Here is a 27,062-nt window from a genome sequence, read left to right on the forward strand (position 1 = left end):
AAATAATTAATTTTATTAAATTAACTGAGAACTTGTTTTTCCTTACACAAGCCACCTAATGCTTCTATACATCTTTTTCTTGTACCCTATAGGATGGACATCTGAATAGCAACTTCATTATGAAGTGTTGTCTTTGGAGCATTAAATGTGTACAAAGGGCTTGCATATATTAATGTACTAACATTACAAGACTTAGAACAGTGACTGGTGATATTTTCCTGTTACTTCCAAAACTGGAGGTAATAGGGGCTTACTTAACCCAGTAGGGTAAAAATGGGAATGGAAAGGAGGAAACATATTTTGGATATATGCATTGCCTAAAATCCATAGGTTTTTGGTTTGGGGGATGGATTGGACTTTGAATTGAGATATGAGATGGGGTAAAGAAGCAGAGATTTGGGGGAATATCAGGAAGGTCAGGAGGGGAAAAAGTACATTTAAGTTTGAGATACCTACAGCACATCCAGATGGAAATTTCCTGCAGGTTCTTATAAACATAAATCTTGGTACTCTGGCAAAAGATTAAATCTAGAGAAGCAAAATTCAGAATTTTAATAAAGGTCAATAGTAAAAGGGAATGTTCAGGAGAAATGTATAATGTATGTTCCTGGTGCGGTGGCCCATGCTTATAATCCCAGAGGCTCAGGAGGCTGAGGCAGGAGGATCACAAGTTCAAAGCAAGCCTCAGCAACAGCAAGGTGCTAATCAACTCAGTGAGACGCTGTGTCTAAATAAAATACAAAAGAGGGCTGGGATGTGGGTCAGTGATTAAGTGCCCCTGGGTTCGATCCCCAGTACCCAAAACAAACAAACAAAAAACATGTATAAAGTAGGGAGACAGAGAAGATGGTGGAGCACTGCATTTTAACATTTGAAAAGAAGGCAGGATGGTAAGTGCCATCTAGAGGTACAAAGAATATCAAGGCAGAATATGACAAAAGTACCATGAAGAGACAAGCAAGATGTTTGGAGAATAGGAGGTTATTGGTGACCTTACCAAGAATGGTTTCGGTTGTGGGATGAAGCACAGAAGCCATATTACAGTGGTTCAAGTGGTGGATGAGAATTAAACAAGTAAACTAGGCTTTGCTGGGCTTAGAATGGAAGGGAAAGGGTTATAGCTTCCGCTTAGGTGTGACCAAAGGTGCCAAAGCTTATTTCACAGACGAAAAGGACTTGAGAAGTTTTATATGTTGAGAGAAAAAAAAATTTTTAAGGCTATACTGTAGATAAGGAGTAAAGAAAAAACTGGGGAAGGCAGATCCAGGACATACGGAGGAAAAAGAAGGAGTGGCAGGATTAAGCACCAAGAAATCGGGTAGAATAATCCCAGAAAGCATCTTGGGTTAGGAGCAGAGTCACATGTTGGCCAGCCATGGCATTATGCATTTTGTTTTGCCTGCTAAGTACTTTAAAAATAAATGAACCAGTTGGCAACATTAATGTCTGAGAGAAATTTACTCGAATGATTGAGATTCCAGCTTCTCCTAAAAACTGCAACATTCTGGAAGATCACCATCTGCATTCTTTCTCCAAAACAGCATTGGAACTGAGTAACATTGCTCTAAGATGGCCAAGCAACTTTTAGTTTGACACAAACCTCAGAAGGTATTGTTTCTTACATTAGATTAGTCCCTTGTTAGTCATTTGCCTAATTTGCTTGACCGCTCCAGATATTTGAGGTTGTAACTCCTGATGAACATCCTACTGGCATCATAACTGGATCTCTGTTAATCAGCTTTCCTTCACGATAACCAAATATCTGAGATAATTAATTAAAAGGAGAAAAAGTTTATTTTGGCTCATGGTTTTAGAGTTTTCAGTCTGTGATTGGTTGACCCGGTTTCTTTGACCCAGGGGCAAGGCAAAGTATATCATGAGGAGCTACTTGCCAATCCTGTCCTCTTTTAAATGTTCAAAATTAGTGCTCTGTTTTCTTTTTGTCTCCTTACTTAATACACTTCTCCTGAGCAAACTCATTTATGACTGTTATGATGTGGTAGAGCAAAAGCTCTCACCTCATGGTCAAGAAGCAAAAGAGTGAGGAGGAGGCTGGGTTTCCACCATCGTCTTCAAGGGCACACCCCAGATGACCTAAGGAGCACCCAATAGGCTCACCTCTTAAAAATTTCACCACCTCCCAATGGCACCATCATGAGGACCAAGCCTTTAACACACGGGCCTTTGGGGATCATTCAGTATCCAAACCGTAGAAGGTTCAGAATTACCTGATGAAGTTGCCTTACCAAACACTTTTGCCAGATTATATCCAAAATACTCCCTGTATTGATTCTATCTTTTAACTTGCACATAAGCTAGATATAATCAAGACACTTGATCCCAGATATTCTAATATTTCTACATACTTAATTGACTTGATAGGACAAAAACATTGTAAATAATTATAGTGTTCAAGAGTAAAATCACAAACATTTAAAATTTAAAAGGCTTTCAAATTTCAATAATGGCAGAACCACTTGGGTCAGATGACAATGGTAAATTCTGAACAAAATAGGAAAAAACACAAAATTCTGAAGATATAAGTGCCTTGAAGCAAACAGAAATTGGAGGGAATTTGATTCCTAAAGCAGGAAGTTACACATTTCCCTTGAGACTGCTCCCCGTGGTGTTCATAGAAGAGGGGAGAGCTGTTCTCCTTCCATGGAGTGCTGGGACTGCCATTGCTGCTGGAAATTGAGGAGGAAAATCCAGGAAAGAAAGGAGCTACAGGGAGAGGGGGAGAACACTTCCCCACAAATCCTTGGCTAACCTTTAACTGGGCATGCTCAAGTGAGGGAGGCACCAAGGGGCCCAAAGGAAAACAGCAGACAGCAGGCTGAAGGAGGAGAGCAGTTACTCCAGCTACTGTGTACATTAGGAGAAAGATTGGCATTCAGATCTTACCCAGTTACAGGGGCTTGGAACAGCCCATCTTTCCATTGAAACCCCAAAGAATCTATTCCTTAGGAGGAAGCTCTACAACCCAAGACCAGTTAACTCACCTTATAACAAAAGGTAGGGCTTGCGTTGTAGCTAAGGGGTAGAACACTTGCCTAGCATGTGTGAGGTTGGATTCTCAGCCCTGTATATAAACAGTAAAATAAAAGTCTGTTGATAACTACACACACACACACACACACACATATATACATATATATACATACATATATATATATTTTTTAAGGTAAATTTTAGGCTCAAAATGACAAGGCACAAAGCCAAGCCTCCCCAGGTTTAAGGTGAACTACCCGTAACTGAACTGTCTGCTAGTGAAGAGATCTTTTTAGCGTAAAATTACACAGCCCCGTAAATGTGTAATCCACAGCCCAGTGAGTGTGCATGTAAGTGGGAAGGAACAGAAAAATGTGAGAAAATATGGCCTACAATGTTGATAAAAACCCACCAATAGAAACAGACTTACAAATGATTGATAGGATATGGCTTTAAGTAATAATGATGACTATGTTAAAGAGTCTATGAGAAAACATGATCACCATCAGTAAAGAGATGGGCATTTTAGGAGAGATTTGCAAACTAACAAGAGACCAATTAGATATTTTAGGATTAAAAAAGTATGTGATGTTTGAAATCAGAAATCTATTGGCGGGGAATTAAAGAGAATAGAATAAAAGAAAGGACCTATGAGTTTACAGATAGATGAATAGAATGAATGTATCCCAACTGAAACACCCACACACAAAAAAAAAAAAAATTACAAAAAATAAATAGTCTCAGTGACTTGTGAAACAATCCAGCTAGGTAGAAGAGGAGTCTCAGAAAATAGGATAGACAAATTATTTGAAGTTAAATTCCAAATTTGATTTTTGAGAATAACAATCTACAATCCTGAAACCTCAATGAACTCCAAATGGGACAAAACCAAAAAAAAAAAAAAAAATTCCCTAGGCACATCACAGTCAAACTGCTGTGAATTACAACTATGAATAGAAGGAGTCTACCTTAATCCCTTCAAATGCTAATGATGCCCAGAAAGTTCATTACCTGTCCAAAGCAGTTAACTGGCAGGGTTGGAACCAAAGCTTACATATTCCAACCCCTGCTTCAGTACACCTTGTGCTATGTGATGCTGCCTAGATTACTAGGCATAACTTATAAAATAGATTCTCTATCATCAAGTGAATAGTCTGGCATGCTCAAATACCAATTGGTGCAATGTGATTATTTTTTCCAATTAATATTTTTATTCACTTTCTGCTATTCTGGAATCTCTAGAAAGCAACATGTTTAGATTCAGTTTTGCATCCTTGCTTCCTGTCCTTGTCATCTCTATTTTCTGAGGAATAAAAAAGTGCATAAATTATTTTAATAAAAATAGGGTTTAGATGTGCTGGGGTTGTGGCTCAGTGGCAAAGCGCTTGCCTAGATGTGTAAGTCCCTGAGTTCCAGCACCACATAAAAGTAAACAAAACAAAGGTATTGTGTTCATTTACAACTAAGAAAATATTCTTTTTTTTTAAAAAAAATAGTGTTTAGATTTTAAATGTGGCCTTAACATAGTAATTTACTCTCTCTCTCTCTCTCTCTCTCTCTCTCTCTCTCTCTCTCTCTCTGTGTGTGTGTGTGTGTGTGTGTGTGTGTGTGTGTGTGTGTGTGTTACAAGATCAAGCCCAGATGCCTGTACTGGGCTAATACTCTATCACTGAACTATATAACCCTTCTCCATATTTTCTGAAAAATCTAATTTGCTTTAAAGTAATTAAGACTAAAGTTCTATTACTTCATTTCTCAGAGTGTTGAAATCTTTAGGGATTACTCTTTAGATTACTCTCATATTCAGAATATTAAATAGTTATTATAAAGCAGTCACAAAAGTACTAAATGATGTCTATTAGTAGCAGTATTTAATTTGAAATATTGTGCTATTTGCCAGATTAATAGAAATTATTGTTGATATTTTATATGGTACATGGCTTATAAATTTTTTTCATCTTTGAATAATGCAGTTAAAAAGGTTGATGAAATTATCAGGGACATAAACATCTATAAAATTAGGGATATTATCACCTAATTAGCAGATAAGTAAATTATTTTGAGACTTTTGGTATACTTTATTAAGGAAATAAAATGTAAAAGAGTTTGTCAAAAAATAAATTTCCAGCTGGACGCAGTGGCACATGCCTGTAATCCCAGCGGCTTGGGAGGCTGAGGCAGGAGGATCACAAGTTCAAAGTCAGCCTCAGCAAAAGCAAAGCTAAACAACTCAGTGAGACTGTCTCTCTAAATAAAATACAAAACAGGGCTGGGGGTGTGGCTCAGTGATTGAGTGCCCCTGAGTTCAATCCCTGGTACCAAAAATTTAAAAAAAAAATCCTTCTTCTAGGTAATACCAATTTTGAATTTGTAATATGAACCTTTACTACTAAACTAGAGCTCAATACTTCACCACCAAGTGGTGCTAAATGACTAGCACAAACTGAACCTCTATGGTCTTTTCTCAAGTATTTCACAGGTGTCCAGTGACTTGCAAGTAATAAATATGACATAGCAGGAATTAATTTCCCTGTATTTCTAGAGGACAGCCTACCCTCTTGAGGGAACCCTACAGCAGCTGAGTAGAGCAGCCATTCAGTGACAGAGCTGAGAATCTGCTTTATGCGTTGGGTAGATGTCATCCCTTCTTCACATCTTAGTTTTCCAGATCCAGCTCTTCACCTTACCTACTCCGTGTTCTCCCCTTAATTACTTGCATTCTTGTTCACTAAATATGCTTCATGCTATCATGCTTTGGATAATTAATTACCTAAAAATTGTCTTTTGTTGTGGGAGGTTCAATGAAATAGATTTTGGACATCTTTGGGAGCATTATGTTTCCAGCAGTCTGTCTCTGGCTCTCAAAGTTTCACATCAATCTCTCACACAAAATCTCCAAGTTCCCAGAAGTCTCTAAGCATCAATTAAAAGTCCAAAATCCTATCTAAATCTCATTAACGCAAACATCTCATATCTCATGAATTAGGTATGGGTGAAGCTTGGGATGTGATCCATCGTCCTAGAGGACATATTTTTCTCTATCTGTGGACTGTATTGCCAGAGAAACAGTTATCTGCTCCAAACATACAACAGTGGGACAGGTGTACAATGCAAGGATAGATATTCTGGTTCAAAAAAGGAGAAAATACAAACAGGGAGGAAAGGTCACTGGTTCAGGTAATTTCAAAACACTGGGCAATCTCAATTTAATTTATTTTTTTGAGGGGTACCGGGGATTGAACTCAGGGACACTCAACCACTGAGTCACATCCCCAGCTCTATTTTGTGTATTATTTATAGAGACAGGGTCTCACTGAGTTGTTTAATGCCTTGCTGTTGCTGAGGCTGGCTTTGAACCCGTCATCCTCCTATCTTAGCCTCCTCAACTGCTGTGTCCATTTAGTTTTAAGTCCTGTGAATAATTTTCTGTGACTCATGACCCCACTGTCCGATTCATTTTTTTTTCCCATGAACTATATCCTGTGTTTGCAACTGAGTAGAGTTATCAGACTATTCTAGCCAATAAGAGTAATATTCTGACCATCCTCCTTTCATTTCTTTCTCTCCCCGTTCTTCGTTTCATATCAAGCTGGCTGTGTTTCTGTTGATATAAAATTCACAGAAAACTTGTGAGTCTCCTGTGTATGACATTGGTATTTGCTCCATTTGTCAAGAGGCTCCTTTGCTGTTCTTTCATAAATAATTTCATCTCTTTCTTTGGCTTCTGTTTTGATGTCTGTGAGAATCTTTGAGTAACATACTTTGCCTCTTGAAAGGAATTTTCTGAGGTATAAACAAAAGTTTGTATACCCTCTCTGTTTTCTCTAGAGCAATGACAGTTTCTCAATTTTAGCAACTCCTGCAATCTGCGTTTATTGAAAATTTCAAAATTCATACCTGGTTCCTTTCTGTTTTACATATATATATATTTTTTAAAGAAAAAGAGAGAGAATTTTTTTAATGTTTATTTTTTAGTTTTCGGCGGACACAACATCTTTATCTATATGTGGTGCTGAGGATTGAACCCGGGCTGCACGCATGCCAGGTGAGCATGCCACAGCTTGAGCGACATCTCCAGCCCCATTCCTTTCTGTTTTAAAGCAGTTTCACTGAATCATAATTCATATTTCATCCATTCATCCAATTGTACACATTCTTGTAAAGTGTACAATTCAATGTCTTTTTTTGTACATTTACAGATATAAACAACCACCAGCACAATTTTAGAATATTTTCATCACCCCAAAGAGAAACATCATGACCTTAAACTATCACCCTCCTAACCTACCACCACCCTCAATCCTAAACAATTCTTGACCTGTTTTATGTTTCTATGAATATTTAATGTAAATAGAATCATAATATGTGGTCTTTTCCTACTGCTTCACTCACTTAGCATGTTTTCATGATCTATCCATGTTGCAGCAGGTATCAGTACTTCATTTTTTATGGCTGAATTGTATTCCATTGTTAGGATATTTCACATTTATCTATCCACTCTTCTGTTGCTAGACTTTTGGGTTATTTCACCTTTTGGTTATTGTGAATATTATTGCTATGAGTGTATATTTACAGGTTTTTGTTTGAATACTTGTTTTTATTTCTTTTGGATATATATATGTAGAATTAGAATTGCTGGATCATTTGGTAATTCTATGCTTAACTTTTGAGGAACTATCAAACTGTTTTCAAAAGTGGCTGTACCCCTTTACATTCTAAATCATCAACAAATGGGGGTTTAAATTTCCCTACATCCTTGTCAACACTCACTTTCTTTTTTTATTTTTAAATTTTCATAGTCATCCTAGTTGATGTGCAGAGGTATCTTTCATTGAAGTTTTGATTTGCATTTTCCAGTGACTGATAATGTAGAGCATCTTTTCATGTGCTTTTTGCCATTCCTATATTTTACTTGGAAAAAATAACTATTTAAGCCCTCTACTAATTTTAAAAAATGGGTTACCTTTTGTTTTTGTGTGGATATGGATACTACACACACACACACACACACACACACACACACACACACTGTGAACACTGGACTCTTATGATTTGTAAATATTTTCTCCCATTCTGTAGGTTGTCTTTTCATTTTCTTAATAGTATCCTTAGATGCATAAAAGTTTTAAATTTTAATTTATAATTTTTTTCTCTTGTTGCTTGGGCTTTTGGTGTCATGTTTAAGAAACTATTGCTGCATGTAAGGTCATAAAGATGTATCCCCATTCTTCTAAGAATCTTATAATTTAGCTTTTACATTGATGTCTTTGATCCAATTTGAGCTAATTTTTGTAAATGGTGTTAAAGTAACGTCTATTTTTTTTAAATTTTTCATGTGGCTGTCTAGTTTTCCCAGCATCATTTGGTGAAAATTCTATTTTTTTATTAATTTTTTTAGTATTCTTGTTAAAAATCAGTTGACTTGTGTCAAATGAATAGTGACAAAAACTGCACTCTTAATAGTTTTTCAATGATCAGTGGGTCTATCCTTAAGCCAATACCACAGTGTTGACATTACAATTACTGTAATAAAATTTGAAATCAGGTAATGTGAATCTTCCTACTTTGTTTTTACTATTCAAGATTGTTTTTGCTATTCAGGGTTCCAGGTAATTCCATGTGAAATTTAGGATAAGTATGTATTGACATGCCACAAAAAGGTGTTAGATGGGATTCTAATAAGCATTTTGTTGATTCTATATATCAATTTGAGGCATATCATCATCTTTTAAATATTAAATATTCCAATCCATGAATGTGTAACTTTTTCTCATTAATTTTATCTTCTTTAAGACTTTTGAATAATGTCATTGTTTTCAGAATACAAGTTTTGTAGTTATTTTGTTAAATTGATTTCTACACATTTGTTCTTTTTGAAGCTATAGTAAATGGAATCATCTTTTTTTTTTTGTCTTGTTTTTGTATTGTCTTGTTTTTGAATTGTTCACTATAAGAGTGGAAATACAATTGATTTTGTGATTAGGCTGGACCCACCTGGATAATCCAGGATAATATCTTCATCTCAAGGTTTTTACACTGAATCACATCTGCAAAATTCTTCTCATTGTATGGGGCGGACTACCATAGGTTCTAGACATCTGTACTTGACCATCTTTGAGACCATAGACTATTTTATTGTGACAAACAGATTCATCCAAAGGGTTCCCATAGGAGGTAGGGGAAAGTTGGGGCTTTGCCTTATTCCTCATTCTCTAGTGGGCACTTTGGAACCTCTCTGCCAGTGATGTTTATGTCTTCATTCTTGGTACCCTTCCTATTTTTTCCAAAATTATTTGACTCCCCTATAATCTCCTCTATTTAACCCTTCTACACTAAAAGAAATGCTATATATACTGCTTACAAATACACACAAATGCAGTCTATTCTCATTATTCACAATTCTGTATATTTGCTGAGATGTATTTGTAATTCCCAAGTCAGTACTTTCATGTTATTCGTGAATATGTGCCAAACTGTGAAAAACACTTGTAGCCCAACATGTAGGACCTTCCCAGCTGAAGTCAGATGAGGTGCTGCTCTTTTTTTTTTTTTTTTTTTTTTCTCTCATACTGGAGAAAAAGTGTCCTTTGTGTGGTCTCTTCAGTGTCACACTTTTCAGGGTTGTTTTCTGTTTTTGTTTTGTTTTGATGATTTTGTGGGGTAAAATGGACCCAAGCATAGTGCTGGAGTGCTGTCTAGTGTCCCTAACCATAAAAAAGCTGTGGTGTACCTTACAGAGAAAACCCAAGTGATAGATAAGATTTGTTCAGGCACAAGTTGGTTGTGAGTTTACTGTAAATGAACCCAATAATGTATAATAAACAAGATGCTTTTAAACAGAAACACAAATAAAACAAGATGATATATTGATCAGTTGATGATGATGATGTGAGGTGAGGCTCACAGGAACCAACCTCACTCAGCCTCACATTGAGCCCTGGGAACAATGGCTCCAGATAGCTGATTCAATGTTTGCTGTGACTTCATAGATGTAACTATCATGTAAGATGATAATTGGCTGCTTATAACATAAACATTTATATAAACATAAAATGTATATAAAATGAAACAGAATAACCATACATCACTTCAGCGAAAGAAATAGTAGCTGACATATACTGAAGAGTTCTATGACTAAGTACTTTATATGTTATCTCATTTTGTAACCTCTTTTTAGGTTCTGTTATTTCTCTGACTATATAGTCAAGAAACTGAAGCCTCAAATCTTATGTGAATTACACAACTTTTAAGTGGTGAATAACAGAGGAGTCAGGTTCTGAGGTCCTCCATCCCTAACCGACAGTCCTGCCTCTTCAAAGTATATAACTGATTCAACCAAACAAGTAATCAAACAGTGTCAGGCATTGTAAGAGGAGCTTGAGATAGAGCTGTAAACATGCTGGTCCTTGCCTTTGGGAAACCCACACTTGCTTGGATTCAAGCAAATAAACACCCATTTAAAATAATGGAGTTACAAGGGGAAACATAGGATGCAATGTAAGCCCACAGCAGGGGCTCTTGTCAAAGTTACTCAGAAAACATAGTTTAGAGGAAGATAAACCCTTTAGGCTCTATGGGAGCTTGCCAATTATGTGGGTGAGGGAACAGAGGTCCAGGCAGAGGCAACTGCAACTATAAAGGTCTGGGGGCAACTCATATAAGTCTAGTTCAAAGGAACAGAAGAATCCCCAATCCCGTGTGTCTGTGTGTGTGGGGGGGGCGGGGTTATGTAGAAAATATTAAAAGAGGAACTTAGGTCATTAGAGGACAGAGTATAAATGGCTTTGATATCATGTTAAAGATTCGGGGGTTTATTTAAGAGCAATGGGAAGTTACCAAAAGACCTTAGCAGGTAAGAATTATATTTATAGTATTGTACTTTGCTTTCTGATTTTTTGCAGTATTCTTGTAAGAATGAAAAATTTCTAACATTAATGATTACATTGTGTTAAACCTGACATGATTATGGATTATGCACCTGAAAAGAACTTTCTGGATTAATTGGCATTTTTCGTCCATTTGTAAACACAAAGACTGACAGATGAGGTACATGTATTTAACAGGATACATTTTCCTGAAGGTCCCTTTGTTTTTACCCTCATCAGTAGTTTAGTGCATAGACCAAATTTCAGTTGTTTGTTCACAAACTTAGGGTATTTCTTGGTAGTGCCGCATGTTATAGGAATGAATAAATGTGAGTGTCAAAGAAGTATAATTTTTCCTATGAAATTTGATACTAAATGTGTGGGGAAAATTTTAAATTTTGTTGTTGTTTTGGGTACCAGGAATTGAACTCCAGGGCAATTGACCACTGAGCCATATCCCCAACCCTATATTGTATTTTATTTAGAAACACGGTCTCACTGAGTTGCTTAGCATCTCACTTTTGCTGAGGCTGGCTTTGAACTCACGATCCTCCTACCTCAACCTCCTAAATGTGTGCCATCATGCCCAGCAAAATTGTAAATGTTTAGGGAAAATAAATGAACTTCAAGGGACCTGGCACTCAAATTTTTTTTTTTTTTTTTTTGTCAAGCGTCCTCTTCCCACTTAAGCTAAAACTGCAAATGAGAGGGAAGCATTACGATTGTGTTTTATGGCTTCTACAATGGGGTTAAATACTCAGAGAAATTCTTGGCCCTACATCAAAATACTGGTAAATGAATAGGTTTACTTATTTTAAGTTAAAATAAGAGGTCTAAATACATTCAACATATTGATTTTTATGTATCTCAACCAACTATTTTAATGCTTTGATTGCATCAGATAATATGAGTTTTGTTCACTGTATAGACATTAAGCCTCAACCACATGAGTAATGGGGCATTTAAAGAGCATTTAAATACTTTTGACTGACAAAAGTATTATCTCTTTAAGTAGTCCACCACATTGAGAATTTTTAAAAATATTTATTTTTCAGTTTTAGGTGGACAAAATATCTTCATTTTTAAAAAATTTTATGTGGTTCTGGGGATCAAACTCAGTGCCTCATGCATGCTAGATAAGTTCTCCTCCACTGAGCCACAACCCAAGCCCTACACATTGAGAATTTGAGGTCCACCCTCTACTAGGGCCTGTGCTTCAATGGCTTTACCCCCAATACGGCTGCTAAAATATGAGAAAGACTTCGCCATCACAATCCTGCCAGCATTCCTTTCCCTACCATCACCACTCAAGTTTTGGGAGCCAATTCTATTTCTCCCTTTCTTTTCTCCAGGTGCAGAGATAACTTGGAAAAGAATGCAACAAAAACAGCTTGATGAGACTAAGGAAGACTTGCTACATTCAGCTAGAAGCACCCTCTGTGGATAGCTCCTACTCAGACAAGAGGCAAAGCTATGACAGAACAAGAGTGTTCAGTTTGAGGGGCTTCACTTTATCATCTACTTTCCAAATCATATTTGACCCACATAGTTTATTTTTTATTCACTAAAAAAAATTAATACAAGCTCATGACAGAAGTTTCAAACAGTGCAAAAAGGTGAAGTCACACACAGTGTAACTTTGGGCAAGACACGGAGCCTCTATGATCTTCAGTGTTTCCATCTGCTAAATAATGAGAGTTAATTTGAAGAGCTTCTCTGAGGATATAATGAAATAATGTATGTAATGTGCCTATTGTTGTTATTATTGTACTTCATAGTTATATAGGCATTATTTTCATACCCTTAACCAAAAAAAATAATTTTCCATTACTGAGAATTCTGTTGCTTTCCAGCAAGTTGGAAATATTAGGAGGGACACACATAAGAATGATACAGGGTCAAAAAAAAAAAAAAAAGCCCATCTGCCAATCAGCTGAATTGGCTGTGATGGTAAATGGAATGATGTCCCAGACAGATATCCCACAGGTACTACAAATACAAGATAACTGAACTATTTTGTGGTCTGTACCACCAGCCAAGCTTGGTAATACCTTAAGCAGTCACCCAAGATTTCAATCTGGAAACTTGGGTATCATAATAGACCCCTGTTTCCTCCATCTACCCAAATTGGCTACCCTGTTAATCCCAGCCATATCATCTCTCTCATTCCTTTCCTCTCCTTTTCAGTCTCACAGGTCCTCCTCCTGTGGTTTTGTTAGCCTGCTCTCCTTCAATCTATCCTCCTTGAATCCATCTTCCATATGATAGCAAAGTGATCCTTCTAAAATGCAAGAATGGTAGTGATTATCTTCCCTCTTTAAGATCTTTCATAGTCACCTGCGTTGTAAATTTTAACTCCCTTATAAAGTATCCATGGTAATTACAGGAGTTAATGTAAAGTACTTGAACAGTGCCGGATACAGTTAGTACTATGAAGTATAGAAGTTTGCTATTATTCTTAATGACATGGTCTCCCCTCTCCTTTTCAATTTAAAACAGTCCTCTGTTAGAATCAAGGCTCCATGTTTTTCCATGTACACCGTACTATTATACACCTCTGGGCGCCCAAGCTCTCGCTCTAGCATTTTCTCTCTCTCTCTCTCTCTCTCTCTCTCTCTCTCTCTCTCTCTCCTCCCTCCCCCCCCCCCTCTCTCTCACACACACACACACAATTTCACTTTTAGATGACCTGGTTGCTCCTATCTGTGTGGAACTCTTTTTTGTGGGGGGGCAGGAACCGCAAGATAACATCTAGTTAAATAAGAAGACCAAGAAGCTTCAGAACCTTTTTTTTTTTTTTTTGCAGGGGAGGGTGGGCTACTTTACCATTGAGCTACATTCACAGCCCTTTTTATTTTGAGACAGGTTTGTGTGGCGTCATTAAGTTGCTGAGGCTGGCCTCAAACTTACCATCTTACCTCATCCTCCTGAGTTGCTATCTCAGGAGGCTGAGGATTACAGGAGAGCCTGGTTCATCTTCTTCTTTACATCCTGCCTTTCCCAGTGTTTCATAACCCTCTTCCATACGTTAGTTAATTCCTTCCAATTCTGCGCAACCTCTGAATGCTGCCATGTTTCTTCAATTGCAACCCCAATGTTAGCTCATGTTTTGTTGATAAGTTGCTCTTCCCTAACAGGTGAACTCTTAGAAGGCAGGGATTGTATTTTACTTATTTCAAACACCTGATTAAATGATGGCACATAGTAAGCACCTAGTTAAGTATTTGGTTAAGATACTTTTTTTGAGCAAATGAAAAGTGGAGGTTACAATTAGGAAACAAGAAATTAGGAATATTTTATGATGTAGAAAGAAATTCTCGCTCAGGCGGGAAAAGGAAGTTTATTAAAATCCGTGGAACCTCAAGATAACTTCTAGTTAAGTAAGAAGACCTTGACGCCGCAGAACCTACTTGGTGAAGGGACCTAGGCTTTCGGATCCGCTGATGCCTTGTTAAGTGTTAAATGAAGGTAATCAAGGTGCCACCTCTTTTTGACTTTGAGGTCAGGTGTGAGCAATTTTATTCCACTTTCTGGAAAATCTCCCGCCGCCTCAGTATGGATTAAAGGGTCTTCTAGCCCCCAGAAGTCTCGCCTTATTGTCTCCACTCAGGGCACGACCCCAGCATCATCAGTGCCGAAGCTCGGTGGCAGTCCGGCGCGGGGCCGCGGGTACTGGTTAGCCCCTCCCGGCGGGTCACGTGCGCGAGGATGCTGACGCCCCCGCCCCCCGCCCCCCGCCGTCCCCGCCGTCCCCTCCGCCCCCTCCGCCTCTCGGGCCTCCTCCTCCTCCTCCCCCTCCTGGTGAGGGTGTGCGAGGCAGACGGCGCGAGGGGGAGCGAGAGAGCGAGCGAGCGATCGGGCGGGCGCTGCCGGGAGCCCGCAGCCCTGGCGCCGGCCGCCGAGCAGATCCCCGCAATATGCCTCCGCGGCCCTCTGGCTCTCGGCCATGGCGAGACTCTGCCGGCGCGTCCCTTGCACCCTGCTTCTCGGCCTGGCTGCGGTGCTGCTAAAGGCACAGCTGGTCCCGGCGGCCGCCAGAGCCGAACTCAGCCGCTCGGACCTCAGCCTCATTCAACAACAGCAGCAGCAGCAGCAGCAGCAAAAGCAGCGGGAGGAGGCGGAGGAGGAGAAGCCAGAGGTGCCTGGGGCATCTTCTACCTTGACCATTCCAGGTAGGTGCTGGCAGTCCCGGCCTGCCTTTCCATCGCGGCAAACGGTCTCATCTGGCCTCGCTGGCTTCCTCGCTCTTTCCCTAGCCAGAACACATCCCTTAGCCTGTCCTTATCCATCCCCGTCCTTCCCGACCTCCCCAGACTGCCTGTCCACCCTTTGGTCTATTGCTCGGCGCCCGCCGGAAATCTGCTCATTGGGGATGAGCTTTCTGGGAAGCGCAGAGCGCTGCAGTGGGTTGGGAGGGGTCGGGGTGGGCTACTGCTTCGACTGATCTTTTTCTTTTCCCTTTCCCTCCCCTCTTCCCGAATTTCTCCCTCCGCTCTGGGAATGATTGTGTACACATACACAGCTTTCAGATCTCTTTAGCATGTTTTTTTCCCCCTCTATCCATTTTCTCTTAGATACCGAGAAATCTTGCCATATACACCCACACACCCCTTTTCGCCGTTTCTCCTTGCCTGCTATATTTAAATTTTGAGCTGGAGAAGGAAATCTTGATTTATTTCTCTCTCTCCTTATCCCAGGAAGGGTTTAAGGCATTTTGAAAAAAAAAATTGCCTCCAATACAATAAGATGAAATAAAAATGAAACAGGAGTTTGTAACTAAAGGGAAAGGAGAGTGGGAACAGATAAGATAGTCTGGAACAATATTAGTGCAGCACAAGCCTGCCCCCAGAGAGGAGAATCTCTTTACTTGTTAGTAGAACTTAAATGAGGCAGATTCTTGACACATCCAGTGAGGGTGAAGAAATAGGGGTGCAGTGTATGTGGCTGTAACAGACTCTCAGTTGCAGCCTGCAACTCCCCCATTGAATCTCCACTGGTAAGCTAAAAGCTGGATTATCCATTTAAATAGCCTTTACCCAGCCCCCAGCCCAGTTCCCTTCCTGGCTATAGATGTAGCCTGCTTTTTTGGAAAGGGAAAAAGCCATTAATTTTCTGGCTAGTGGGCTTAGGTTTTGCAAAACCAAAGTGAACTATATCATAACGTTTATTTTTGTTTTAAAATCCTGCCGAGTAACATCATACAAGATGCTGGAAATGAAATTCTAAAGAGTGGATTCAGCATCTTATTTTGTATTGCTTGCTCATCATCAAAGAGCAGTACTCAGGCATGCCAGCTGCGATTCATGACATAGCCAGGATGATTTAATTTATGGAAGTGCTTTGAGCATAGGATGAAATCACCAAAGTGTGCAGGAAAGCATGTGTTTCTGACACCCTCTTAAACCAATTAATAACACTCAAGCGCAGCTGAAAGAATTGAAAGGTGTTCAGTGTTTGTTGGTTTTCCTAACCAGCTTTTAGTACTCAAAAGTGATAATAACATGGTGTGGGCGAGGCTGCTGTTAGACATGCTAAACCAAGGAAATTGGAGATAGTGATTGAGTGTCTTCATTACAGGAGGGATTTTATAAATAACTATGAAACAGAAGTCTTGGAGAGTGTTAATGGGTTTCATGGTTTGCAATATATTTATTTCAATTTATCTTTCAGGAATATAAGTTGGTTTTTACTACAACATTATATGTATGTTGTGATGAGAGCTATGAATAATAGCAGTATGAACATTTTGAATCCAGTATGAAAATAAAATATTGATTTTTTTTTTTTTCTGATCCTTTGAGAGAGATTTTTTAAAAGGATGATCGGGAAGCTAGCAGTCATTTTTTTTTTTTTTTTATTTACCTACTACACTAATTGACGTAAGGAACCACTGTCTAATAGGTCAAACTAGAACCTGAAAAACAGCATATGTCTCTTATTTCTTCTTCAAAAACTCCAATCCCCTGTTCAGTGCAAATGAGAGCAATTCAGTTGATTGCTGTTTGAGTTATTGGAATATGGTGTCGAATAATGAAACAGCGTATTAATAAGTGAAGTTAACATACCCCTCTGAATATGTTATGGTCTCTTCTCGTTCCTCATTTCAACCTTTGTTCCCCTCCTGTCTGTTCTCATACAGAACAGTCATCTTCTAAAAAGCATTAAATAGGATCATTTCTGCTTAAAATCCTCCAATCTGCTCACAATCTCTCTCACGCTAGATGCCCAGATCTAAAAATGGCCTAGAGTGGTCTGAATCCTGTGTTGCCCTCTCTTTCCCACTCCCACAGTGCTTTCCCAGTTCATTCCACTGTAGCCACACTGGCTCCATGTCTCTTAAGTTTGCAAAGAGGTTCAGGTGCCTGGAATTCTGGAACTTCACATTCTTCGGGTTTTCTCAAATATCACTGTAACTGAGAAGGCTTTCCTGGCCAGGTATGGTAATCTGCATATCCTTCTGACCTTACCCTGATTATTCTGTTCTCCTGGGTACTTAACCTCAGCCCTTCTTATCAGCCTGGCTCCCATTACTTGCTCTGTATGGCATAGACTTTTTTCACTGCTGTTAAGAGCATTTGGTATGCAGACATTTAATGGTTTGCTGGATGGATGAATATGCTGTGGTACCAATGAACACTTTTACTTTCTGAGTATTTTCTAAATATTTAACTTCTTGTAAACTTTCTTATTAATTTTTTGCTAAATTCCAATAAAAACAAACAAAAATTTGTAGTAGAGGTGATAAAGTATATAAATTTTGGGTGCTTAATTTTACCTAATTTCAACGTTTATTTTATGCTATCTATAGAGAATTAATTGATACTGATACTTGAAACCTCTTACTAGGTCCTGTCATGAAGATTCTTTACCGAGGTGCACTTAATATCCTCTTATTACCAAGGAGGGTATTAACGTATTATACCTTTAAATACCTGTGCTTGAGCCTGAGTTTATCCTTTGCCTCTGTGTGGCGCTTCTGATTTTATGGACATGTCAGATGAAAGCTATAGAATTTTTCTCGGGCAAAGCTTAGAAGAACTTAGAAAACTAAGACACATTCACTGATTGGTACTTGTCCATAGTAGAGAAGTTGATCATCTGCCTTGGTTAGTGTTCTGTGGACTTCGTTATTCTGAAAATTCATGTTTATAACTTGTAAAAACAAACATTGTCTTCAGAGAATAGTGAGAATAAAGAAATATTGAGACTGGGATCTATTAAATCATTTGTTTGTTCCAGCATATCTAGCAGCTTTGATTTCTCCATCTGTACCATATTTGCTAGAAATAAGTAAGTTAGGGTCTAGAGAAGAATTAATTTGGGGGCTGGTGGTAGTTGAGACAACCATAATATTTTCACTCTGATGGTCCATTAGATGCTAGGAGTTGGGGTGAGGGGAGCTGGAGAAAATAATGAGCTACATTTAAAATTCTTCACATGAAGCATAGGACACAGGGGATCTCCATAGATCTTTAGGAATGCCTTCTGCATACAAAAATTCTTGGGGCTGGGGTTGTGGCTCAGTGGTAGTGCACTCGTCCGACATGTGTGAGGCACTGGTTTCGATCCTCTGCACCACATAAAAATAAATAAAATAAAGGCATTGTTTCCATCTACAACTAAAAAAAATTAAAAAAAATTCTTGGTAAGTATATTTGTGTGGTATAAAATTTTTGATTGTGTATTTTAGTGATGTATATTTTTAAACTTTATAGAAAACAAAAGGAATAGCATAATAAAAAGACTACACCTGTAACTCAGTTTTAACAATGATTAAAATTTTGCCATGTTATTTCACCCACATCTCTACCTATTTCTACTACGTGATTTTTTTTTGAAGTAAAATATATTGGAAATGTGTAGTTAATACCTTAACTACACATTTTCAACAATGACGATTCCCAGGTAACCATCACTCCACTAAGATATATATATTTGAGGCTGGGGTTGTGGTTCAAAGATGAAGCACTTGCCTGGCATGTGTGAGGACCTGGGTTCGATCTTCAGCACCACATAAAAAATAAGTAAATAAGATAAAGGTATTGTGTCCAACTACAACTAAAAAATAAATATTAAAAAAGATACATTTACATAACCCAGAAGTTTCCACAAGTCTCCTTCCTAGGCAGTTTCTGCTTCTCACCTGATGTTCTGATTGTTTTCATCAGAGATTAACTTTGCATTTTCTAGAACTTCCAAAAATGGAATTAGATGGCATGTTGTCTTTTGTATCCAGCTCTTCTTCACATAGCATGATTTTCATGGATTTCAATCACTAGAAAACATTCAGTAGTTTCTTTTTACTCTCAGGTAGTATTCCATCCTGTGAATCACCATAGTTGTTGCTTATTGCTTCCTTTGTTATGGGTGTTTGGGTTGTCTCCAGCCTTAGCTATTGTAAGTGAAGCTGCTGTATTCTTATACAGGTCTGTATGTGGACATGTTTTTGTATCTTGTGGATAAAAGCCTAGGAGTGGAATTGCTTGGCCAAGTGGTATACTTTTGAAGTTTAAAAGGGTTTCCCCTCATATTCCATGTAGGTGGGACCTGAGTCACCAAATAAAATTATTAATTAAAAATAATGAAGTGTAATACACAGAATTAAAATATAATTTAAAAAATTAAAAATTAACTTTAAATTAATGTTTCATACTAACTTTAATATAGAGTATTGCTGTATGTTTAAAAAAATATTTATTTTTTAGAAGTATTTGGACACAATACCTTTATTTTGTTTATTTTTATGTGGTGCTGAGAATAGAACCCAGGGCCTTGCATATGCTAGACAAGAGTTCTAACACTGAGCCACAATCCCAGCCCCTTGCTGTATGGTTTTAAAAAGTAACTTGATTTAAACTTTTTAAATTTATTTGAGAAATTTTTTCTTAAAATAATTGTTTTATTTTATTTATTTATTTTTATGTGGTGCTAAGGATCAAACCCAGTACTCCACACATGCTAGGCAAACACTCTGCCACTGAGCTACAGCCCCAGCTCCTATTTGAAAAATTTTATTGTGTACATTTAAGGTATGTAACGTGATGTCTTGATATAAGGAGATAATTACTACATTCAATAAATTAATGTATCTATCCTTACCACATAGTTAGCCTTTTCTTTCCTTTTTTCCTTACTCTTTGTAAATTCCCAGGATACAATACAATATTATAATGTTGCATTTCTGGACCTACTCCCCCTACATGTCTGCAACTTTGTACCCATGTCCTGCATCTTATCATTTCTTTCTGCCCCTGATAACCACTATTTTATTCCCTATTTAAATCTCCCACCTATGCAAATATTTGTTTATCTTTTTTTCTCTTTAAGGAACTTGAAACCAATAGGAAAAGTGGGATTAGACATTGACAGTTCTGTTTTAAAAGTACTCATGCTGTGAAGGTCATATTCCCAGATGGGTAATATGATTTCTTTCCAGGATTTTAACAAAGAAAAGGAGCAATTTTTTTGGTGTTGATTACAGGTTGAATTTAAGTCCAGTTTGTTTTAGTGGTGGTTTTATAATGTTTTTAATATGACTGAACAGAAACTGTACCAAATATTTTTATGAAACAAAACTCTGCCCCCAAGTACATAAATATTGAACTTGACTCCCTTTCAAAGTTCTGTCTGACTAGGTTAGCTGCAATGTTTAGTCATTCATTTACTTGGCTTAGTGTAATGTTTCTTAATTTCCATTTTCCAAATAGCTCTAGCTGGGAGATCAGTGCTATATTTTCCACCTGTAACTGGAAAAAAGTGTGCGTTAGAATACTTATCTGGAAGAGTCTAAACTGTGAGAGCTATGTGTTTGTGTGTAGTGAAATGGAAGCTTAAGAAAACAGCTTCTGTTTGCTTTGAAGATTCTGTTTGGAGATGCCTTTTTAATTGACCTTTTGTGTAAGCACAGTCCACATGTCTGAGCCATATCGGGTTTCTGTGCCTTTTCAATTCTTTTTCTTTTATGACTATCCATATCATAATCTCTAGATTGCCTTCTTAAATACTTCTTGGTGATGTCTGTGAATATAAAGGCCAGTTCACTTGGGCATAAAACGAGTGATTCTGGTTGCCATTTCATGTAGGGCAGTGGATTTGAAGGAAATGGCAATCAGTTTACATCATTGCTAACATGTCAAATACGCCTGGATGACCTAATGAGCCAAGACTGTATTGTGCCTCAGTAATGGATCATGACTCTTGAAACCTTGAGTTCGACGTCAAAGTTCTCCATATTAAGGTTCTGTCTTGCACAGAAGATAAGATTTAAAATTAACTTGATTTATAAGTAATTTCTATTTAATATGCTTCTTAATCAGGTTTCTATGTCACATCCCTTTAGGGAATAATTTAACATTTAAATAAACATTTACAAGTATTATCAATTATTGTACTTTTCAGTAAAGAAATATTATTTATAAAATATTTTTAATTCACTGGTTAGTTCTGCTGAAATTTAGAACACTTACCTGGCTAGGCAAATTAAAATTCATATCTGTGGACTCAAATGCTTGTGGAGTTTAAAAGGTGACGATTTGACCAGGTGGAAGTTGATAGTTACGTCCCTTATACTGCTAGGCTTCTGGCTTCCATCTGAGTTATATGCTCTAGGGAGATTACAGAACTCCATATCTTTTGGCCTTTCTAAAATGTTATTCCCATCTACAGACTCCTCTGCTTTTTAAAAATAGGAATGTGACAGAAACAGAAACAGATGGTTTGATAGAAAATTTATTTTTCCTAATGTGTTAATTATAACCAGAAGGTGAATAGAGACTGCAGAGGTCTTGGATGTTGTGACTCACTGGATTCTGTAACCCATTCCACACTTGCCTGCTCCCCTATATTTGGGGAAAGGATAGAAATTAAGGGATGTCACAATGCGGCTCAGAATAGTTAAGTGGATTACATTTCCTCAAAAACTTACACATATGATACTGGTCTTTCACATTTGTGTTAGTGGGGTTTGTTTATAAATGAGCTGAGACAAGTTTACCAAAAGAATATCCATTTACTGTCAAAATGAAATAGAAGGAGACCATTCTTTTTGTGTAAGGGAAAGATGTCAACAAGAATAATGAGTGTAGTAGAATTTATTTAATTATTTAAGTAGAACGAACCATGCACGGTTCAGTGACAAGAGCATGCTGTGAAACAGATTATGGTTAATTAAATGTGTGTACCTGAAGTTAAAATCTTGTCACCTTATTTCTATTTCAACAAACTGGTATTTTAAAAAATATTTACATTGAAAGATAGTTTCATGTCACATTGTAAGTACTTCTCAGAGTTTATTTTATGATATATTTGTACTGTTACGTTCTAGAGGTTTACCAAGAATGTTGTGATTTGAACGTCTCCAAATTTAAATGTGCCTTTATATTAGTTAAGTTTGTCATTATAATTATGAGAAAAATATTTTATGGTAAGGTATGAGATAATATATCTGATCTAATGCTGCTTACAATGAAGCAATGTCCAAATTATAAAATATGTAATCATTTTAAAACAGAAGTGTTCATTTTGCAGATTTCTGCTGCCATCTATGCTTTATGATAAGCCTTCTTGAACTTTAGGAACTAGAATGAGATGGAAATTGCCTTCTCCTAAATGCTCTGGCTATGTTTGAAAAGTGTGTGATGAAAGCCACCACATATCCTTGAAAGAAATTGTGGTGTTGCCTGGCAGTTACAAAGTCTGATAGAATTTAGTTAAGGATAATTTGATGGTTTCCTTTGTAGCAAATATGGTGGAGAATGAGCTTTTTCATAATTTCAAACTTTCATTACTGCCTGATTCAAGTTTGTGAACCAAAAGAATGGGTCTTTTAAAAATTGCTTCTGTATCATATTTCAAATGGGGAAAAAGTCTTGTGATTCAACAGAGCTTGGCAAATACAGAAGTAAAGATGTGGGAAGTGAAGATTTTGGCAGCCCTAGAGAAGAGATACTACAAATCACTGTGATGAGGGGGGGTCAGGTAAGTCAAGTTTGCTGAGGTAAAAAATATTCTTTAGTGGGGAATCTTGTTTCTCTTCTGGATGTGTAAGGTCCTCCCTATTCCTTATGTCTAATAATGTAGAGGTTCTAGGGAACCTGTAGTGGGGGGAGCAGAGGGGGTGAATAGGGTTCATAAAAACCCTGAAATTAATTTTACAATCTGAAGTTGAATAGGGTTCATAAAAACCCTGAAATTAATTTTACAATCTGAAGTTGTCCAGTGTTCAGTGTCTATGAGCTTTTCAAAGGAATTCCTGGCTTCTGAAAGGTCAAGAAAACCTCCATGGCTAATTAGGCCTTTGTCAGTGGACTCAGTAAGAAAAGAGCAAAGGTAACATTCAGACTCAAAATACACTTCGCTGGGCATGGTGGCGCATGCCTTTAATCCCAGCAGCTCAAGAGGTTGAGGCAGGAGGAGCAGAAGTTCAAAACCAGCCTCAGCAACTTAGCAAGGCCCTGTCTCAAAATAGAAAATAAAAAGGGCTGGGGATGTTACTCAGTGGTTAAGAACCCTTGGGTTCAATCCTTGCTATGCCAAACCAAAACAAAAAACAACAGTTTGATTCAAATAGCATTTCTGTGTTTTATTATATGTGTTTTATATGTGTGAGGTTTTTCTCTTATTTTGCAGATGAGATGGGTAAAATAGGCTGTATAACCAATTCAATGAGAAGGCTTTAATCTTGGCAAGCAGTGAAGCTTAGCATGTAGTACCTAGGCAATACCGAACCTTTCAGCCTTTAGTTTTCCCTTTCTGTTTGCACAGAGGCCACCAATATGTAATAAATATCTTTTGATAAATCACTTGACTTTGAACTGCTTTATATCCAGATTTTATTATGTAACAAACCAGTGGGATAGCTTATAGCTGAAAAACCCTGTGTTAAGAGTTCCTTGGCAGTCAACCCAGAAACTCTGTATCTTGCTCTTGGCTACCATACTGAAGCATAGGTTGCTGAGATTAAGCTAATGATTAATATGGGCTCTGATGGCTTTCCCAGTCATCTCTTCCTTGAGATGTGTTGATAGTCAAATAGTTTTAGCATGCCTACCTTGGTTGTAATCCCTAGGAAGGCATGTATAAAAACCCAAACCTTTCCCACCTGCTGAAACAAATATTAAACTTTGGTTTTTAAACAATTTTGGGGTCCAAGAAGTAATTTCAGCTTAAAAGTGATTTAGATCTGTAGTGTAATGTACTGTTTTTGTCACCAACATCGTTTCAGACTTTGGAGTTAATATCTTTAAACTCAGTAGAGCCCATATTTTTTCATAGTTTTTTGATTCACAACTCTCTTGGCTTCAGTGGTAACTGATTGCATTTGGAAAAGCTAGATACTATGAAGAGTGAAAAGCAGAGTGAAAGATTTCCTTGTTTTGAGGACTAGCTCTATCTTGAAGAGTCTTTCTTTCATTTGAAAATCCAAATGCAGAAATTTGTATTTCCACCTATTGTGATATTTCAAAGGTAAATAATAGTGTGTTGAGACTTGGAAAGCTGCAGATTCAGGGAACAGCATGGGGCCAAGACATGAGGGGAAAATAGATTTTGGTGTCCCTGAAAAATCCAAGACCTATTGTGGTCATTATGCTTGCTGTATGTAAGGAGTGGCTCTAGGATTAGGGCTTCATAAAGGGATTGTGTGTGTGGGGGACATGATGAATCCAGTAGCTTAGAGAGAGGTTTGACAATGTCAGATGGAAATATGTTGGCTCCCTTTCCTTTCCCATCAATACAGTATAAACTCTGTAACACCTAAATTTCTTACCTAATAATTATGTTGAAGATTTGTACTTAGATATTGTTAGAGCCATAAGATGTTTGCATTATAATATATGAACCATTAAAACATCTTTATATTCTAAAAAAGCAGAAAAAGTAGCTTTTTCCAATTTAATATTGTTTGTTTCCCTATCATGAGGTGATCTCATCCACTAAAGTTGCTTTAAATATCAGCTATACGCTAAGGTTCCCTAGAACTCGTTGTGTGGATATATCACAGGGATCTGTTTCATCACATCTAAAACTGGACTCTTGATTTCCCACCACATCATACAGAATAAGTGCTTCCTTCCTTACTGTCATTAAAAATCAGTGATGTGCCTCACTGGCCAATGAAAGAGTCGTGGGTGCATTCTTGCCACCAGCTCTACCTTCCTCTACTCATTTAACAAGTCTAGTAGTCTACCCCTCAGTATTCCTCACCTGTTGAGTTTTCTTAATTTTCATTGCCCCTGCAGGTTGGCATGTTAACTGGTCCCCTCATGTCCTTTTTTTTTTTTTTAACATTCAAACTATTAAATCTGGGCTGGGTGTAGCTCAGTGGCAGAGCACGTGTGAGGCACTGGGTTCGATTCTCGGCATCACACACAAAAAAAGGCATGCTGTCCATCTACAACTATCAAGAAAAAAACCAAATATTAAATTCATTTACATTTTATACAATGGAAATACTGATACAAATAGCTACATAGTGTCTCATGTCTGTTTTGGATGCTCACATCCATACTCCCCAGGAAAGTCATGGAATTGTTCCCCTGATCTATCCTCCTTTTACAGTGATTATTTTAAAGTACAAATTTGTATACTGAGAGCCATTACCCTGAAAGCCAAGTCAGAATCCTTAACATGGCCTATCAGGCTCTGTATGATTTGCTATTTCAGTCTTGGCTTTGGCTTCTCTCTCCACCATGATGCTCAAATTCTCTGTGTGTTGAGAGTGATACATCCGACACTAACAGGTACCTCAGGGCCTTTATACAGGTTGTTTGTCTGCTTGTGACTCTTCTATCATCCAGCAACTTCCCCCAGACATACCCCAGTCATCTGGATAATTGTATTCAAACTTCAGATATTATTTAAATGCCATTTCTTTTAAAACATTTCTTTCTTTGACTTTCCAGTCTGAACTGGATTCCTCTGTCATAAGCACCTTCTACTTGATCAAGGTCTATAATTCATTTTTGGCTAGGCACTTGTTCCATATTTCCATGTTTGTCTTTTCCTCTAGATTGGAAGCCAGATGAGGCCAGATGCCATAATTGTTTTGTTTGGGGCTATATACCGATACAGTTTTTTATTGAATAAATGACTCCATATAAATAAATATTTGGGGGATGGAATATATTTTTTCATCCTCACACTTGAGCTGATTTTTAAAGGATTTTCATAGGGCAAAGGCTGAAGGTCCTCAGGAGTGATGTGGCCAAAGTATATAGTTCTTGATACAGAGCAATGCTGGTTTTAAAAAAATATATACTGGAGGAAGAACTGCTATTTACTTGAATTCAGCACATTATAATGCTGGTTTATATAGGGGTGTGGCAATAACAGAAGATTTAAATGATTTTATTCATTTAATTTTTTAAAAAATTATATTTTATTTAGTTATACAGTGCTGGGCATCAAACCCAGGCACTTGCATGTGTTAGGCAAGTGCTTCACTACTGAGATACAGGCTTAACCTCCCTTTTTTTTTTTTTTTTTTTTGGTGGGGGGATTACTGGGGATTGAACTCAGGTGTACTCAACTACTGAGCCACATCTCCAGCCCTATTTTGTATTTTATTTAGAGACATAGTCTCACTGAGTTGCTTAGGGCCTCACTAAGTTGCTGAGACTGGCTTTGAACTCGGGATCCTCCTGTCTCAGCCTCCTGAGCCACTGGGATTATAGGTATGTGCCACCATGCCCAGCAGCCTCAAATGTTTTTAAACAAAGGTCATCGAGTGTTTACTCCTTGCCAGGCATTATGCATGGTATCAAATATATAGAAATAAAATACATTATCACTGTTTGCAGAGAATAGTGGGGACAAATGAAAATAGAGTATGATAAGTATATTAGAAGGATATATAGATTACTGTGGAAACAAGTTTTGGAGACAGTAATTTTGCTTGACTTTCCTAAAAGAAAGCAAACCTAAAATGAGTTTCAAAATTGGCTCAGTGGTACAATGCTTGCCTGGTATGTGAGAGGCCCTGGGTTTAATCCCTAGCAACACACACACACACACACACACACACACACACACACACACCCACCCAATAATAGAAATAATAAAGTTATCACACTCACTTTAAGCTATATACATTGATGTATGTATTTTTGTGAATACAACCAATATTTCCTCTTACCACTTGGAGTACCCTGTATGCAGTTTCTTCATTAAAAAAAAAGTCTCTGAAATTCTGTAAATCTTGCAGGCTGG

The 27,062-nt window shown here is 37.7% G+C and overlaps 1 protein-coding gene across 1 annotated transcript in view; it reads left to right on the forward strand.

Annotated features, from left to right (window-relative positions):
• Positions 1-14,703: 14,703 nt before the first annotated feature.
• FAM171B (family with sequence similarity 171 member B) overlaps positions 14,704-27,062 on the forward strand; it is a 68,201-nt gene continuing 55,842 nt past the window's right edge. The window contains exon 1 of the mRNA XM_081261825.1: positions 14,704-15,028. Coding sequence (XP_081117951.1) covers positions 14,803-15,028 — 226 coding nt within the window. The 5' untranslated portion in view covers positions 14,704-14,802. The remainder of the gene's footprint in view (positions 15,029-27,062) is intronic.

Source organism: Spermophilus citellus (genome assembly GCF_964194105.1).
Source record: "Spermophilus citellus genome assembly, chromosome: 11".
NCBI classification, from domain to species: domain Eukaryota; kingdom Metazoa; phylum Chordata; class Mammalia; order Rodentia; family Sciuridae; genus Spermophilus; species Spermophilus citellus.